This window comes from Tursiops truncatus, chromosome 1, assembly GCF_011762595.2.
Source record: "Tursiops truncatus isolate mTurTru1 chromosome 1, mTurTru1.mat.Y, whole genome shotgun sequence".
Lineage (NCBI taxonomy): Eukaryota > Metazoa > Chordata > Mammalia > Artiodactyla > Delphinidae > Tursiops > Tursiops truncatus.
This window is the reverse complement of record NC_047034.1, coordinates 143755411-143771770: the sequence shown is the minus strand read 5'-3', so window position 1 is coordinate 143771770 and position 16360 is coordinate 143755411. Positions and strand designations below refer to the sequence as shown.

Here is a 16360-nt window from a genome sequence, read left to right as displayed (position 1 = left end):
TTCTATCTCCTGGCTAGACTGGGGCGATTGTAATTGCACTGCTTCAGGCCAGGGTGTATCACACTTGCCTACATACATTTTAGCAGTGCAGAGACAGCCTAACACTGTTGTAGACCTTTAGCCTGCAGGTTTAGTGCTCTAGTCCCTGAACCAATGAGAACCAAAAGAACAAATGTCCTCCCAGCTAAGGCCAGATAAGCTTTCCTCTTTCTCTCAAACCCCATTATAAAGGCCTAGTTTGATCAATAAAGCTGTTCTGGCCTCTAGTGTGTATAGCATTTTCATGCTAATATTAATAATATGCTAGGGGCTTTACTGCCATGATTACCTCACTTAATCTTCATTTCATTCCTGTGAAGTAGGTGTAACCATCCATATTTAATGAAAAACTAAGCCACAAAGTAGTTAAATAATTTTCTTAAGAGCTTGGAGCCAAGAAGTGGGAGAATCAAGATTGGAACCCAGGTCTACCTGGATCCATACTTTGACTACTGTTGAAAGTTGACTCCCAGGTAAGGCTGGCATCCTGCTCTGTATCTGTTAAGCCTAGTTCCTGTTCTCTGGCTGGAAGTGGGAATGTAAACTGATACAACCTTTCTGGAAAATGAGTTGGCAGTAAGACTTAATAATTCCTTAAACATATTAATGCTCTTTGGTCCAGCAATTATACTTTGAAAACAGCCAGATAAAAAACTTATGCAAAAGAAGTAAAAGCTTTTTTCACGAATAATTTTACGGTAGAGTCATTTATAAGAGAAAAACATCTGGAAGTAACACAAATGCACAACAATAAGACGTGTATTTTTGTAAACCAGGTTACGTTTAAAAGATGGAAGAGAGTAGAGCTTTTAAGAATAAGTGTGCCTTTAAAATGCTCATGGATCTAGTAATTCCATCCCTACTAATTTATCTTAAGACAATAAGCTAAAATGTAGACACAGCTATATACACAAAGGTTGATAAATTATTCATAAGATGGAAAAACTAAAATCAAGTCAAATATCCAATATCATTGGCATGGGAAAATATTTCTGTTGTAATATTAAGTGAAAAATCAGGATAAAATTTTATATTCTATATGATCTCAACTATGTAAAACAAAATTATACATGCATAGAAAAAAAGGCAAAGAAGTAAATGTATTAACATATTAAACAGTGATTGCCTCTGGGAGATAACTGATATTTCATCTTTTTAACTTATCTGTGTTTTTCAAAATTTGTACTATGGGCATGTGCAATTTTTTAATAGAGAAAGTTATTATAAAAAGATGGTAAATATGCAAACTACATCGCAACATGAAGATTGTTTATGAAATAATGTTAAGTGAAAAAAGATGTACATAAAAACTTACTGTGGTTGCAATTATGTAAATATGTTTCTGCATATAGACAAGAACTGAAAGGGAAAAATGTATAAATAGAATTAGGTTTTTTATTGTGCTAAGGCTGTGGGGCTAGGAGTAATTTGTTTATCTCCTTTAAAGATCTCTTTAAAGTTGTTTTAATGAAGTGCATGCATTTTTTGAACCATCCTCTCTGCGTGTATTCACTGTGCTGCTAACTTTCTGGCCGTGAGGTCGGGAGCACCCTGGCTTGGCTTCACATCTGGTCCTGGCCCCTCTGGACTGGCTCCATAGGCTTTGCTGGCTCTAAAAATGTCCATGAAGCAGGAATAATGGCTAGTTTGGCCTCTCTTGTTCCTTTAGTCTTCAGAGGGGCTACAGGTACATCATGGGGGACTTTAACTGGAGACAAAGCCCAAAGTTGTCATGTAATGGTCAGCAGGTTCAGTCACCGTTTCACATAGGTATTGTTTTAACAAGGTTAAGAGGGGATACATTTTTTTGTGTGGATATTTGCAATCAGGAACAAATCTGTGATTTTTTTCTGGAAGTTTCTGTGATATTTTAAGGAAATCAATTGTCTCTTCAGAATGCAGCCTAGTTAGTGGAAAAGCCCCATGACTATGATGTCCCCAACATTTCAGACTTTCCTTATCACCAGCAAAGTAGGTCAGCTTTAATTCTGTCTGAGAAAGAAGACTCTGTGGGCCAATATCACACATGAAGTAATATTTATACGTAGCAGTAGAAAAGGTAAAGGATTTAGGATCAGACAGATCTGTATTTGAATCCTGACTCCATCATTCACTTATTAAATGTATTTATGTGGGCAATTCTAATGGAGCAGCACCTTCCTTTCTCATTTGCAATCAGGAAAGATAATGCCTGCCTATGGGACAGTGGGGAGAATTATATGAAAAATACATGTAGAGCGCCTAACACAGTTCTGGCACTGAGTGCCAACATTTAGATACTTCCTAAATGCTGTCCTTTTAGTCTATGTCATCAAAAAGTTAATGACCATTTGACAAGGGTGCCAAGATAAATCAACAGGGGAAAGAACAGGGTTTTTTTTCAACAAATGGTGCTAGCAAAACTGGACAATCACATGCAAAAGAGACAAATTGGAGTCTTATATCATATAAAAATTAACTCATAGGAGTACATCTTTGTGACATTAGGCAATGTTTTCTTGGATGTGATACCAAAAGTATAAGCAACAAAAGCAACAAAATAGATAAATTGAACTTTCATCAAAATAAAAAAAAAATTTGGCTTTAAAGAACATCAAGCAAGTGAAAAGACAACCCACAGAACAGAAAACATATTTGCAAATCATGTATCTGTACTCAGAGTATACATTTAAAAACTCTTACAACTCAACAATAAAAAGACAAAATATAACCTAATTTAAATGAGTAAGGGAAAATAACTTGACTAAACATTTCTCCAAAGAAGATATACAAATGGCCAATAAGCACGTGAAAATATGTTCAACGTCATAAGTCTTTAGGAAAATGCAAACCAAAACTACTGTGAGATACCACTTTACACCCACTAGGATGACTATAATCAAAAGATAGATCACAAGAGAGGATGCAGAGAAATTAGAAACATCTTACATCGCTGATGAGAATGCAAAATGGCACAGCTACTTTAGAAAACAGGGGCAGTTTCTCAAAATGTTTACCTTAACATTTACCAAATGATCCAGCCATTCCATTCCTAGGTATATGTCCAAGAGAATGAAAAAATAGTTTTTACTTGCTCACAAATATCTATGGCAGCATTATTTACAGTAGCCAAAAATGTAAACAACTGAAATGTCCATCACTAGATGAATGGGTAAGCAAGCTGTGATATATCCATACAATGGAATATTATTTGGCAATAAAAAGGAATGGAGTACTGCTACATGCTATAATATGGATGGACCTTGAAAACATCATGCTAAGTGAAAAAAATCCGGTCACAAAAGGCCACATACTGTACAATTCCATTTATATGAGATGTCTAGAATAGGCAAACCCACAGACATAGAAAGTAAATTAGTGGTTTCCAGGGCCTAGGGGAAGGCAAAAATGGGGGGTGGCTGCGAATGGGTACAGAGTTCCTTTTTGGAGTAGTAATAATGTTCTGGAATTAGTGGTTATGATTGTACAATTCTGTGAATGTACTGAAAACCACTAAATGGTGTCCTTTAAAGGATGAATTTTATTGCATATGAATTATATCTCAGTAAAGGTGTTATTTTTTTTAAAGCTATGACCAGCACTTTTAACTTGATGGTGGGAACACAAAATCTTTCTAGAAGTGTGAAAAGATATAATCATCATGGCCAAATATTCTAGCTCTTCTCAATGCAGTGCCCTTCCCTGTAGGAAGATTCTGCATCTCTACCTTGTTGAATTAGAAGTGGTCATATGACTGCTTTGATATAGGATATCCGGGCAAAAGTGACCCCTTCTAAAAATTTTTAAGAGAAGGTACATGGCTCACCATCTCTCCCTTTTCCCTCTGCCATGACTACCCATATGGCAGGTGCTGTCAGCACTTTTCTGCAACCTCACATATTCTCCCGGCACTTATTATTTCTGCACATATTGAATACTTTCCAATTGCCGACATCTGCAAACCTCTCCTGAGGGCTTTCTTGGGCCACTGGAATCTGCTATGTCCATACATTGAGCAGATTGGAAGTGTCAGGGAATTAACACCCCCACCCTCTCTCCCACTCCTTTGCCCCTAAGGGATAACTCTGAGGTTTATTTTCCACACTGACTTCCAGGGTTTCCCTGTAGGATTAAATTCCACTTGCCGTCAGTGGTAGCTTGCTTGATAACGAACCTTTCTTAGCTTTCTTCATTTTCTTGTATCACTTCCCTACCTCCCGCCAAGGTCTCTGGGATCACCTCCCAAATAAACTACTTGCATGAAAATCTTTGTCTCAAGTTCTGCTTCTTAGGGAACCCAAACTAAGACATAGAGCAATGTTCCAAATAAAGGATGCTTGGTCAGCCTGGGTGCCAGAGTAAAGATGAAGTAGAGCAGAACCGACTCCAATCCATGAGAGACATGTACCAAATGTAACAAATAAACCTTTACTTTTTAAGTCTCTCTAATTTTGATGTCATTATTACTTTGGTGTGAGTTAGTCTGTCATGATTAGTGAACTATGTATAACTTTTCTTAGTAATTCTCATTCTAGGAATTTTTCCTAAAGAAATAATTAAAGATGCACACAAAAATCTTTATACAAGAATGTTCACTGTGGTATTATTTATAATTAAATCATCAGGGACAATTTAATATACAATAATAGATAAATTTAATATAGAATGCTTTTCAGCTATATAAAAGTCCCTCTGAGAATGTTTAACAATATTAAAAAAAATGTTCACATTATATTCCTATATATTTTATATAGGATCATTATAATTTTATTTTTTAAATTACATATATGTTTGTATATACACATGCAAAAAGTAACTGTCTCTCTTTTTTAAAAACATTTATTTATTTATTATTTATTTTGGCTGCGCTGGGTCTTAGTCACAGCATGAGGGACCTTCATTGTGGTATGAGGGATCTTTAGTTGTGACATGCAGACTTCTTAGTTGTGGCATGCGGATTCTTAGCCACGGCATGCAGACTCTTAGTTGAGGGATGCACGCGGGATCTAGTTCCCCAACCAGGGATCAAACCTGGGCCCCCTACATTGTGAGCGCGGAGTCTTACCCACTGGACCACCAGGGAAGTCCCAAAAAATAACAGTCTCTTTCATCAATCTGGTGATAAAAGTCTCACTTGGATAGGAGAAAAATATTTCCTCATACTGCCTCCCTTCTGCTGAAGAGGTTATAGGAGAATAAACTTTCCAAAAAGTAAGAAAAAAACTGTAGTTGGACTTCTGGGCCACATGACTAAATAAGTTCATGCTTCAATAAGCCCATTCATTCCCATCAAATAGTAATATTGAATAATATATGAAAAAAAGAAATGAAAATATGTAGTTGGGCTCCACTGCAAGAGACATATCTCCATGAAGCTGAAAAGTACAGAAATGCAAAAGGATACATGCTCCTGAGGCTACTTGTTTGTTGAGATCTGGATATAGCAGCAGGCAGTAGCAGCTGAAAGTTGGACTCCTATGAGCCTCCTAAAATGCTCTATAGGAGATGAGGATCAGAGAAAAGGTCTTCTGCTTAAAACAAGGATCTAGGGTGGGGCTCCCCTGTTATGAAAGAAGCCTAGGAAAAAAAAGGCTGCTGCAGAAACTTTGCTTCTGTTTCCTTTGTCTATATTCCTTGCCTCTCTAGGCCTACAGCACACAGACAGCTCCTGTGTGCTGTAGGCCTAGAGAGGCAAGGAATATAGACAAAAGAAACAGAAGCAAAGTTATACTATCCTGCTGACTTTTTGTCACCAGTTCTCCATATCCCCAATATTTACCAGGTCCTATACTGAAAATACGGGTAGAGTCAACTGCAAAATCCACCATATAGGGATATGTGAGCATAGTGGGAGTTTGCAGGGGTGGGGGGGAGGGGTGGTGGTGGTGGTCAGGGCTGGGGAGAGAGAGTAACAGAAAACTTCCTTCTCAAAGTGATATTACAAAGTAAAATTTCAAAACACATGAAGAAATTAAATGCTAAAAATGATACTAAATAAAATCAACAGTTATAACTTGAATTCACTCCAGATGAAACTTATTTTATAGAACAAAGATTTTAAAATAAGCATATTGAAGATGTTCGAAGAAACAAATGAAAATGTTAAAACAGAATAAGAAATTATGAAACAGAACAGGCAGAAATAAAACAAGAGCAGGTGGATATGCACAAAATTAGAAATCTTGGAAATTAAAAATAATCACTGAAATATTGAAAAAGACAGGAAAATAATCCAGACTAGATATGGTCAAAAAGTGAATTTATGAATTCAAGTTACTTGTGGGGAACTCAGAATCAGTGCAGTAAAATAAAATGCTAAAAATTATGAAAAATTAGTAAAAAATCATGGAGGGCCACTTGAGAGACTCCAACATTCATCTAATAGAAATTATTGAAGAAGAGAATCAAAGGAATGAAGAAAAGGCAATCTTTGAAGGGATAATTTGCCAATAATTTCTCAGAATTAAAGACATAGGGGCTTCCCTGGTGGCACAGTGGTTGAGAGTCCGCCTGCTGATACAGGGGACACGGGTTCGTGCCCCAGTCCGGGAAGATCCCACGTGCCGTGGAGCGGCTGGGCCCGTGAGCCATGGCCGCTGAGCCTGTGCGTCCGGAGCCTGTGTTCCGCAACGGGAGAGGCCACAACAGTGAGAGGCCCGTGTACCACACACACACAAAAAAACAAAAAAACAAAAAAAAATAAAGACAGACATAGACTCTCAGGTAGAAAGACTACTCAGAGTACCAAGCAGGGTAAACAGAAATAAATTCACATCCAGACACATTAAAGTGCAAAAGCAGAGCATGAAGATCAAAAGGAAAGTCTTTAAACCTACCCAAGAAAAGATAAATTACCATAAACAAATAATGGCAGACTTCTTATTAGCAACTGTGGATGTCAGAAAAAAATGAAAAATAAAAGTTCAAAGAATGAAGGGAAGTCCTCCTCAAGCTAGAATTTATACCTTGCCAAACTATCATCCCAAAGATAAGTCAAAATAAGAACATATATAGATTAAGATCGTTTCTCATGGACTCTCACTAAAACAGTTATTAAGGGGTCTACTTTAATAAGGTAACAGGAAAATCTTGAGATGCAATAAACAGGAGAACACAAAAATTTATAAGCTGTGTAGGAAAAGTCAATTGGCTCTTCATCATCATCATCATCATGTGTAGTTGCTAATAAGTGGAAGAAAGAATGAACTAGTTGTTGAATGACACTGAGATAATGGGTTATCCACATGTAAACAACAAATTAAATCCCCAGCTCATATCATACACAATGATCAGTCCTAAATGAGATAAATACCCAAGTGTGATGTAAAACTTGACAATTTTTAGAATACAGGAGAATATGATATTCAGGTAGGGAAGGATTTCTTAAATAAGTCATAAAAGCAAAGTTCATAAAGCAATATTCATACATTCAACTACATTAAAATAAAAAAAAACCCTTCCATAAATCAAAATACATCATAAATCAAAAAACACAGGCCACCATCTGGGGTAAGATATTTGCAATGCATGTTAAGTGACAAAGTATCAACATGCAGAATAACAAAGAATTAGAAGTCAATAAAAAGAAACAACCCAAGAGAAAATTGAAAAATGATATGAAAAGTCAGTTCACAGAAGAAAGCAAAGTGGCCAATAAACATACAAAAAGATATTAAACCCCACCAGTAATCAGGGAAACACATATTATAAAAACAATGGGATAACATTTTACATTTGTCATGATGACTGGTAAAATTTATGTCTGATGATTCCAAGTGTGGAGGATTCAGAGAAATGGAAACTATTATACTTTGCTGTTCTTATACTTTGAAGTATCAATTTGTTCAACTACTTTAGAAAACAACTAGCCATTATACAGTAAATTTGAAGATGCATGCAATCAGTAATTCCTCTCCTAGTTATATGCTCTAGATAAATTCTCATACTTATGCACAAAATGCTCCAAGTAGTATTATTTAAAATTGCAAAAAAACTGGAAGTAACCTAAATTATGATCAATAAAATGGAAAAAGAAATTGTGATGTAATCATAATTGCTATGTAATCATAGCAGTTAAAATGATTGAACCAGAGCTACCTGTATTCACAGGAATTAATCTCTACAGTATAATAAGTAAGGGAAAAGTTCAGTATGACATTTATAGTGTGACATCACTTATAGGAATTTGTAAAACAATACCAGTTATACCAGTCACATTTTTGGATATATAGATATAGAAAATCATTGAATTTATTACGGTGATTACCTATAGAGTGAAGGGAGAGAGATGCAATCAGCTAGGAGTACAGAAAAGTCTCAACTAGATCTATAATTTTTGTAATAGGGGCCTCTGTAGCACATATGGCACTATGTTGATATGATAAAGCCAAGCTGTTTGGTGGTGAGGGGGGCAATAAATGACTCCTCATTTTATCTCTACTCTTTTCTGTGAATTCAAAATTATTCACGATGAACAAAATAAGAGTTTAAAGAAGATAACACAGGTTTTTAAGGCTTCCAAATTCCCAGCCAGCATTTCTGAAGGCTCCTAGCTGATGAGGAGTGGCAGAATCAGACTGCAGTTCTGTGTTGAGGATGGTCTGGTGACGAGTGCAAACAAGCTGGTACCTCCCACTGGCATCCCCAGAGAGGTAGCATGCCCCTTGCTAGCTGTAGCAGCTTCTGGTGAGGTGGGGAATGGAGATGACTTTGAAAGTGAGAGACAGTTAGTGACAGTAGAGGGAAGTGATTCTGACATGGACTAGAGTTGTTCAGGTAATACACAGCCTAATGGTCTTTCCTAACCTTTCCAAGTCATGACACACATGGATAACACTTGGTACACTGGAGTAGAGGCTACCACCTTGGCAGCTCAGTTATCCTGGGACCTACCTGTACCCCTGAGAGATGAGTGGATCAATATATCACGAGTGTATATCTTACAATATCACACAAATGTAGCCTACTTGCAGTACTGTATACTCGTGTGACGCAACATGACTTTTGAGAAGCTTTGACCCAGAAAATAGTCTTTTCTCATCTAAGAGTAGGGAAAATTATAAACCATTCCAAACTCTGGCAGTGCTTAACAGTTTGCCCAAAAAGAGTGCACTGAGAGTCACAACTATTCTGCTTGAATTTGTGCAGTAGCAATTAGGAACGGAAAGAGCTGCTGCAAAAGAAATGCAGTTAACAGAGTCTAAAAGTCTCCTTCTGAAGCAACTGAAGACGGATCAAGAAACCTCTCCAATTCACATGTCGGCATCATATCAGGGTGTGACCAGATGAGACTGGGATGTGAAAGCAGGCAATCTGGGTCAGCATTTGTGGAGCAGAACGGAAAACAATCATGAAGGAAAGCAACTAACCGGACGGACGGGCCAAAGATAATCACTTACCAACACCTTAGTGGGAAGGGATTGGTAGGTCACACAACTGAGCCATTCTAATATTATTAGCCCATGATTTGGAATTTCTATATATGTTTTTTAGATACTTGTTAAACACAGTTCATTCTATGGGTTAGACTGAACGTTTTCAAACCAGTTCATCTTTGTTCTTCTGAAGTCCCAAGTTCAAAGAGATCTATCAGGTGGAAATGTAGTAAGGCCACCTGAACTGGGTGGATGCAAATTCCATTTGCAGTCATTGTCTTATATCCCAGTTACATAGACAGATAACCAGCCTTTGGGCTAAGATAGTGCCTGCAGAGGACAATTTCTCAATCTCCTTGTGAGCCAATTGGCCCTGGACACAGCAACAGGCTGGGTGGTAGGCAGGATGACGTGGCACAGCTATATTGGTTACTAAAATACTGAAATACCTCCATATTTATTGGTAATTAGCCACTCCTAGAGCTCCCCAACCCTGCCATGTGACCACCCCCCCACACCAGTCCCTTCCTCAGGATGCCATCTCCCCACAGTCCGGTAAACAAAGTGTTAATGCCCAGCACAGTAGAGGGCCACCGGGGCCATTAAATATTTAGAACATCACCAATGAATGAAGATGGACCACCACACCCACTCTTGAATGCTCACTGCTGGCACCATCATCTCCTTGGATTCCAAGAGAGAACAGCATCTCTTGTTGGCCAGTTTTGCCTCAAGTTCCCAAACTGAAATAAAATACCTTCTGGTAAAACTAAACTGCTCAACTTTTCTCTGGGCTATATGCCAGACCGAGGGGAAGGAAAGGAGCTTTAAATCCCAGGGCCATAGCTTTGTTGTGGGACTTGTCCTTCCTAAAGGTGAGTGACAAGAGTCACAGGAGACCAGACCTGGTCACTTCCCCAGACTGGCCTTTCCTTATTAACTGTCCTCCCTTCATTCCATGCCATCTACCAGGCAGTTTCCCCATTCCCCATGATCTTAAAGTTTATTTCTCAGGAGACCAGGGCACTTCCTTGACACTTGCACCCACTGAGTGATCTGGGGAGAACCTGGCCCTGGAATATGCAGCAACATCGTAGTACCAACCCTGCCATCTGCAGAGTCAAGACAAGGCAGCACAGAGCTGGGGAAGAGAAAAGAAACCGCCTGTGGGGTAGAGGATGGGGGAGAAGGATCATTCATGACACAAGAACTCTGCTGTTCATTCAGGAAGCCAAAGGAGGAGGGCAGGAATTGCATTTGGATAGACAACCAGGCATCACTCTGGGAAATCAGGGAAAAGCCCAAGCAGAATGGCCACACCTACTCACCAGGGCTGGTTATCGTCAGGAGGTCTAGGTGCCGCTGTTGCTGCAAAAGAAAACACATTGTGAGAGCGCTGATTCAAGCCAGAGGCAAACTCGTTGCTTAGCAGGTCAGGGTGAACGTGCAAAGGGGATGTTCAGACACGCAGAGCAGGCTGTATTGCGGAGGACGTGGTCTCACAGTCCTGCAGGGAGGCCTTGCACCCTAGAGACAAGGGGGAATGCATAGCCTTTCTGGCCAGAGCCGAAAGGGCCGTAGAGACCTTCCAGTCAGACCTATCTTATACTTCGGGAAAATGAAGTCCTGAGAGGAATGTGGCTTACCTATAGCCACAAAGAAAGTCCCTTTCCAGACTCCCAGCCATGGCTCACTCTGTACCAGGCAGCCTCAGATTTCTCTTTGGTCACACTGGCTGTACTGGTTAAGTGTCTGATATCCTGGCATCCCTCTTTGCCTTGGGTCCTTAAGTCACTGTCACCCTCCTGATACTCCTTACTAACCAAGATACTCCTGGGGGCTGGTTTATTTATTAAATCTGCTCAACAATGCTATGACAATTTCAATTACTGATGAACAAACCATTACTTTTCTAACTGAATCCTCATCTCTCTGTACCATACAACATTCAAAGAAAATAATATTTGTCAGGTACACTAGCCCATATAGATGAAGTTTGGAGGCAACTAGCCTTGGCCCCAAGGGCTGAGGTGGTCAATATCTCAGTTGGCTCGCCCCCTATCACACCATACTTATGGAGAAGGCTAGTCCTGAAACGGATGTCAAGGGAACCTGAGGGTGGAGAAGAGGGTATTGTAGGCTGAGGATGGGGCAGTGGTAAGCAACTCTCTTAAAGACAAGGCAGGATTCCTTAAGCCTCAGTCAACCTCTGTCTCTTTCCTTCACTTGATTTTCTATTAATAGCCATTTCCATTAATATGTAGTTTTTTTTTCTTAAAAAGGGGTCCTAACAAACTTCACTTTGAGAACCACTGCTTCAAGGATACACATTGCAGGAGCTTCTGATTATCTGGTACTTCATCCAGCGGGTCCTTTGCCATATTTCACCTCACCTACATTTCCCTCTTTATCTTGCCTCTCCCCTAGAATGGCTTCCTGAAATTCTGCTTAAGCAGAAAGGAGAAGGCAGCAACATTTTTTGAGTACTGAATATAGGCCAGGCACAGTACCAGGTACTTTGATGTGTCATTTCTTCTTACACTCTTGGCAATCCTACAGGGTTGGTAATGTACAACAGAGGGACATGGGGTTCAGACAGGAGAAATTACCTGCCTAAGACCACATCTTCATTGAATGAGAGAGCCAGGATTAGAATTCAGTCAGTTCTAATCTTGGCTTGAAAGTCCAATATACGATCACGCACAGTAAATCACTTAGCATGATGCCTGGTACTTAATAGGTGCTTAATAAAAAGAGCTATTTTTGTATTGATGTTTTGTTATTATTATAGACCATGTGACCCTTGCTTTATAAAACCTGCCTTGCCCCTTTTCATAGAATTATTGGTACCAGAGCTCAAAGGTCATTGAGTCTGACCTGCCACCAGTATAGGAATCCCCTCAGCAATGTCCCCACCAGTTGTATGAACTGATTCTGTTTTATCATTTTGCCTGACAGGGAACTCACGTTTTGTCAGTTAAAAATTTTTTTTCTGTTTTTTTTGGCCATGCCACACGGCATGTGGGATTTTAGTTCCCCGACAAGCCATCGAACCCGTGTCCCTAAACAGCTCTACTTTGAGCAGGGTTAAAAGCTGCTTCCTTAAGAAATCATCCCTGTTTCTAGCTGCTTCAGCCCATGACGAGCTTGGAGGTCTGAAGAAGATCTGTGTCATCTTCCCTCCTGGTTAAATATTCCCAGTTCCTTCACCTTTTCCTTATAAGACCTGGTCTCAAATCTCCTGGCCCTTGTAGTCCCCTCCTCTTCCATTTAAATTTGATCTGTCCCAGTCAAAACCTCTTTAAGATCTCTCTATCTCTATCTATCTCTATCTCTCTCTCTCTCTATCCCTCTCTCTAATGATTTTTCAGGGCCCTAAAAGCAGGTCTGTAGCCTTTCATAGCCGTCTTAATCACGCATCCCTGTTTTACTGCCAGCTCATAATTCATTCCAGTTGACATTTTCAAGCAACAGTGCAACTCCAAGATGTCACTGACCTCCACTGTGAGCACACATCCTCGTGCTGAAATGAAACACACACCCACATATGCAAGCTAGAAGGACTGCTGGAGCCAGACTGCCTGCTCTCCCAATCACAGAACCAGGCTAGTGGGACAACTGGCTCACGCTGCCTTTGCCAAGGCCAGCCTGTGAGGCTAGGCCCTTCCCTCATACATGAGGAAGGAAGACAATCTGTCCTTCTACTTTTCCATAAGCTTGGTTTTGTGGCAATCGCCGTTGGTGAAGGAGGTCCATTTATCTGAAAAGTGTCTATTTCCTCATTAAGATCTATCTCTAAATGGTGATTCTGTGTCCAGGGTCCAGTAGAGAAAAAAGGGAAGAAAACCTGACAGGAACACGGACAGACCTGGCCTTGTGTCCTAGCTCCTCTCTGTGGTTTTGGATAACTTACTGTTATGTCTCCGGCCTTGAACTTCATACCTCTAAAATGAGAGAATGAGACTGAAATACTGTCAGTGACTCTGAGTCAAATACAGCCAGACACTGTGCTTGTGGGCTCCCCTTCCGGTGTAGAGTTCTCTGAGCACGCCTGTAGCCAGGACCCTGGGGGCTAAATGACAGAGCTGAGAATTTAAGAGAAGAAATTTTAAGCTAACCTCTCACACAGCAATTTTCAGTGCTTGTGTGTCTTCCTCACTAGCTGAGGGGCATCTTAAGGGCCTGGAACATCTATTATTCAGTCCATGGCACACAATAGCCCTCAGTAAACATCGCTAAACTCAGCTGAACCATTCCTGGAATGCACATTATCCTTTCAAATCCCCATGCCTTTGCTCACGCTGTTCTCTCTAACTAATCTCCTGAGATCTTCACGGAGCTCCCTCCTCACGTCTCAAGACGTCCATGAGGTCTGCTCTGCACCTCAGCTCCCAGACCTAACCCCCTTCTCTCCTTTCCTCAGAACAGAATATTTCACACTTTGTTCTTCCAATGCATCTTGTAAAACCTAACTTTTGTATCATGCTCTGTCTTAATGATCTGTTTCCTTCTGTTTCTCTCATGTGGTCTTTACTTGAGGATAAGACTATGCCATTTCCTCTCTCTATTGCCATTGCCCAGCACAAAGGCTGAAAGGAATGCTTGATGCCATCTAGCTCAAATGATTCAACTATTCCATTATTCCCTCTGCAACAACCCTGTTAGGTAGGAATTCATCAGCATGGAAAGTAAGCATGCCCCTTCCTCGACAGGACTTCCCCCCTGTCACGGCTTTGGGGATTCCTGCCTTTATGATTTTGCTCCTGCCATCTCAGCAGCAATATTATCTATCCACCTCCTCTGGAGACCTTCCTTCCTTTACTCCCACCCATAGGATCACCAGGCACTTTGTATTGATGTTTTGTTATTATTATAGACCATGTGACCCTTGCTTTATAAAACCTGCCTTGCCCCTTTTCATAGAATTATTGGTACCAGAGCTCTCTCCTGGACTCCTACAGCTCCTACTGTCTGTACCACTCCTGTGGTGATGAATTAAATCTAACTTGGTGACAAATCCCTTTAACCTACAGTTCACAGACATATGTGTACACCACCTAGTGGCCCAAGCAGATAAGTGTAGACTAGTGTTTTAACCTGTAGCTCTTAAGATAGGATTACAAAATCTGCATGTTCTATATGCAAATAAAAACAAAAGTGGACATTCAAGAATCACTGTGCAGTAGTGAGGGTGGGAGGGAGATGCAAGAGGGAGGGGATATGGGAATATATGTATACATATAGTTGATGCACTTTATTATACAGCAGAAACTAACACACCATTGTAAAGCAATTATACTCCAATAAAGATATTAAAAAAAAAAAGAATCACAACAGTTTGAACCTAAGATACTAAAATATCCAAATCATTCACTCAAAGTCCTTAAGAAATAAAAGGAATAAACGAAAGAGAAAATTTTCATTCCTAAACGGTGTGCCTGGTATAATCATTTAGGATCACCAGCGGAAACTGTTTGGCATTTATTACAATACGGCACATGATTTGTGGAATTTGACCAATAATAGAAAACTAGTTACATAAGAAGGGAGCATGGTGGACATAAAGAATTACCAGATTATTTAAATTAGTTACCAACTGAGAGACATAAGGGCCTTTTACATGGAGATGATATATTACCTAACTGCCTGGATGGTAGAACATGCAATGTTAGTTGGAGGAAATGAAGGTAGCTAGCTAGGCAGCAGGTTTGGTAGGCTGACAGGGCCTGCTGGCTGAGGGCTGAGCAGCTGAACCATTAGCTAACCATAAGCTACAGTCTCAGGAAGGCAGGCCCTTCACACGTGTGGTAGTGGTACCGTGTGTGTGTGTGTGTGTGCGTGTGTGTGTGTGTTGAGGAGTGGGGGGAACATTTCTCCTCAGATAAAGGAATTCTAAACCTACACAGAGGGCAATGTGTCCAAGAGTGCCTGTATGGCATTCCATGGATTCCTGGCGGAGTGTGGGTATGCCAGGGTTGGGTCAGTTAGGAGGTAATGTGTGGACTCCTGGCTGTGTATGACTCTGCATCCAGCTTTCCCTGGTAAGAGTGGGGCCTCATAAACACTCAGAGGAAACCCATTTCTGTGTTTAACCAATGTGTGGTTGATGCAGAGTCATGACTCCATAAAGGTCATGGGGGCTGGAGGTTCCAAGGCCAATAGGAGTAATCTCTGAATTTGATGCCAACCAAGGATGGCAGAAGCATCTGTAGTGGATGCTTAAGGAACTGTCTATCAGCATCCTTGTTCCAAGAGTCATCCATATTCCTCTGTTCATCAGTGGAAGCTATTTTGTTAATACACTTCACCTCTGGTCACAGTTGACAGCCCCAAGGGTAAAAGTACTGAAAGGTGGGTCGGTTAGAAACCTCATCTAGGAATTTTGGATCTTTTGTGATTTCAATTATTCTCAATGAAAACTATTGTTGTCCAACATTAAAGAATCTACCTTTAAAATTTTTGTAATGAAAGTAACACATGCTTATTTTTGTCATTTTCCAAATTTCCAGAAAATACAGAAAGTAAAAATAAATGAAATTCCACCACTGAAAGAGAAGCACAGTTAGCATTGTTTTGGTGTTTTTTTTTTTTTTGTCATCTTTCTTGCTTGTGTTTATTTAACAAGGTCATATTTATATATAACAAATGAAGCATGCTTTAATCTTGTACAGCATTATGTTATTTTTTTTTTTTTTTGGTCTCAGGCTGAGTCTTTAAAGTATAAGAATGTAAGTCACATACATTTATTGTTATGTGACAACTCTTGTTGCTATGATTTTGTTTCTAGTCCTTTTTCAGGGAAGGTGGTGTTAGTAAGACATCAAGAGAGAACTACTTGGTTATTTTGTCACAGGAGGCAGTTTGAAAAGTCCAGCTACTGCAGCCTAGAGATGTAAACAAAGTCCTCTGAATCTAGGGAGACTCTTCCAGGCAATATCCAACCTGCAAGATACTCTTTTCTTCATGTT

The 16360-nt window shown here is 39.9% G+C and overlaps 1 protein-coding gene across 1 annotated transcript in view; it reads right to left on the bottom strand.

Moving 5' to 3' along the window:
• Positions 1-16360, bottom strand: part of AGBL4 (AGBL carboxypeptidase 4) — a 1267959-nt gene that overhangs the window by 331257 nt on the left and 920342 nt on the right. Inside the window, exon 6 of the mRNA XM_019937625.2 lies at positions 10721-10760. Coding sequence (XP_019793184.2) covers positions 10721-10760 — 40 coding nt within the window. The remainder of the gene's footprint in view (positions 1-10720; positions 10761-16360) is intronic.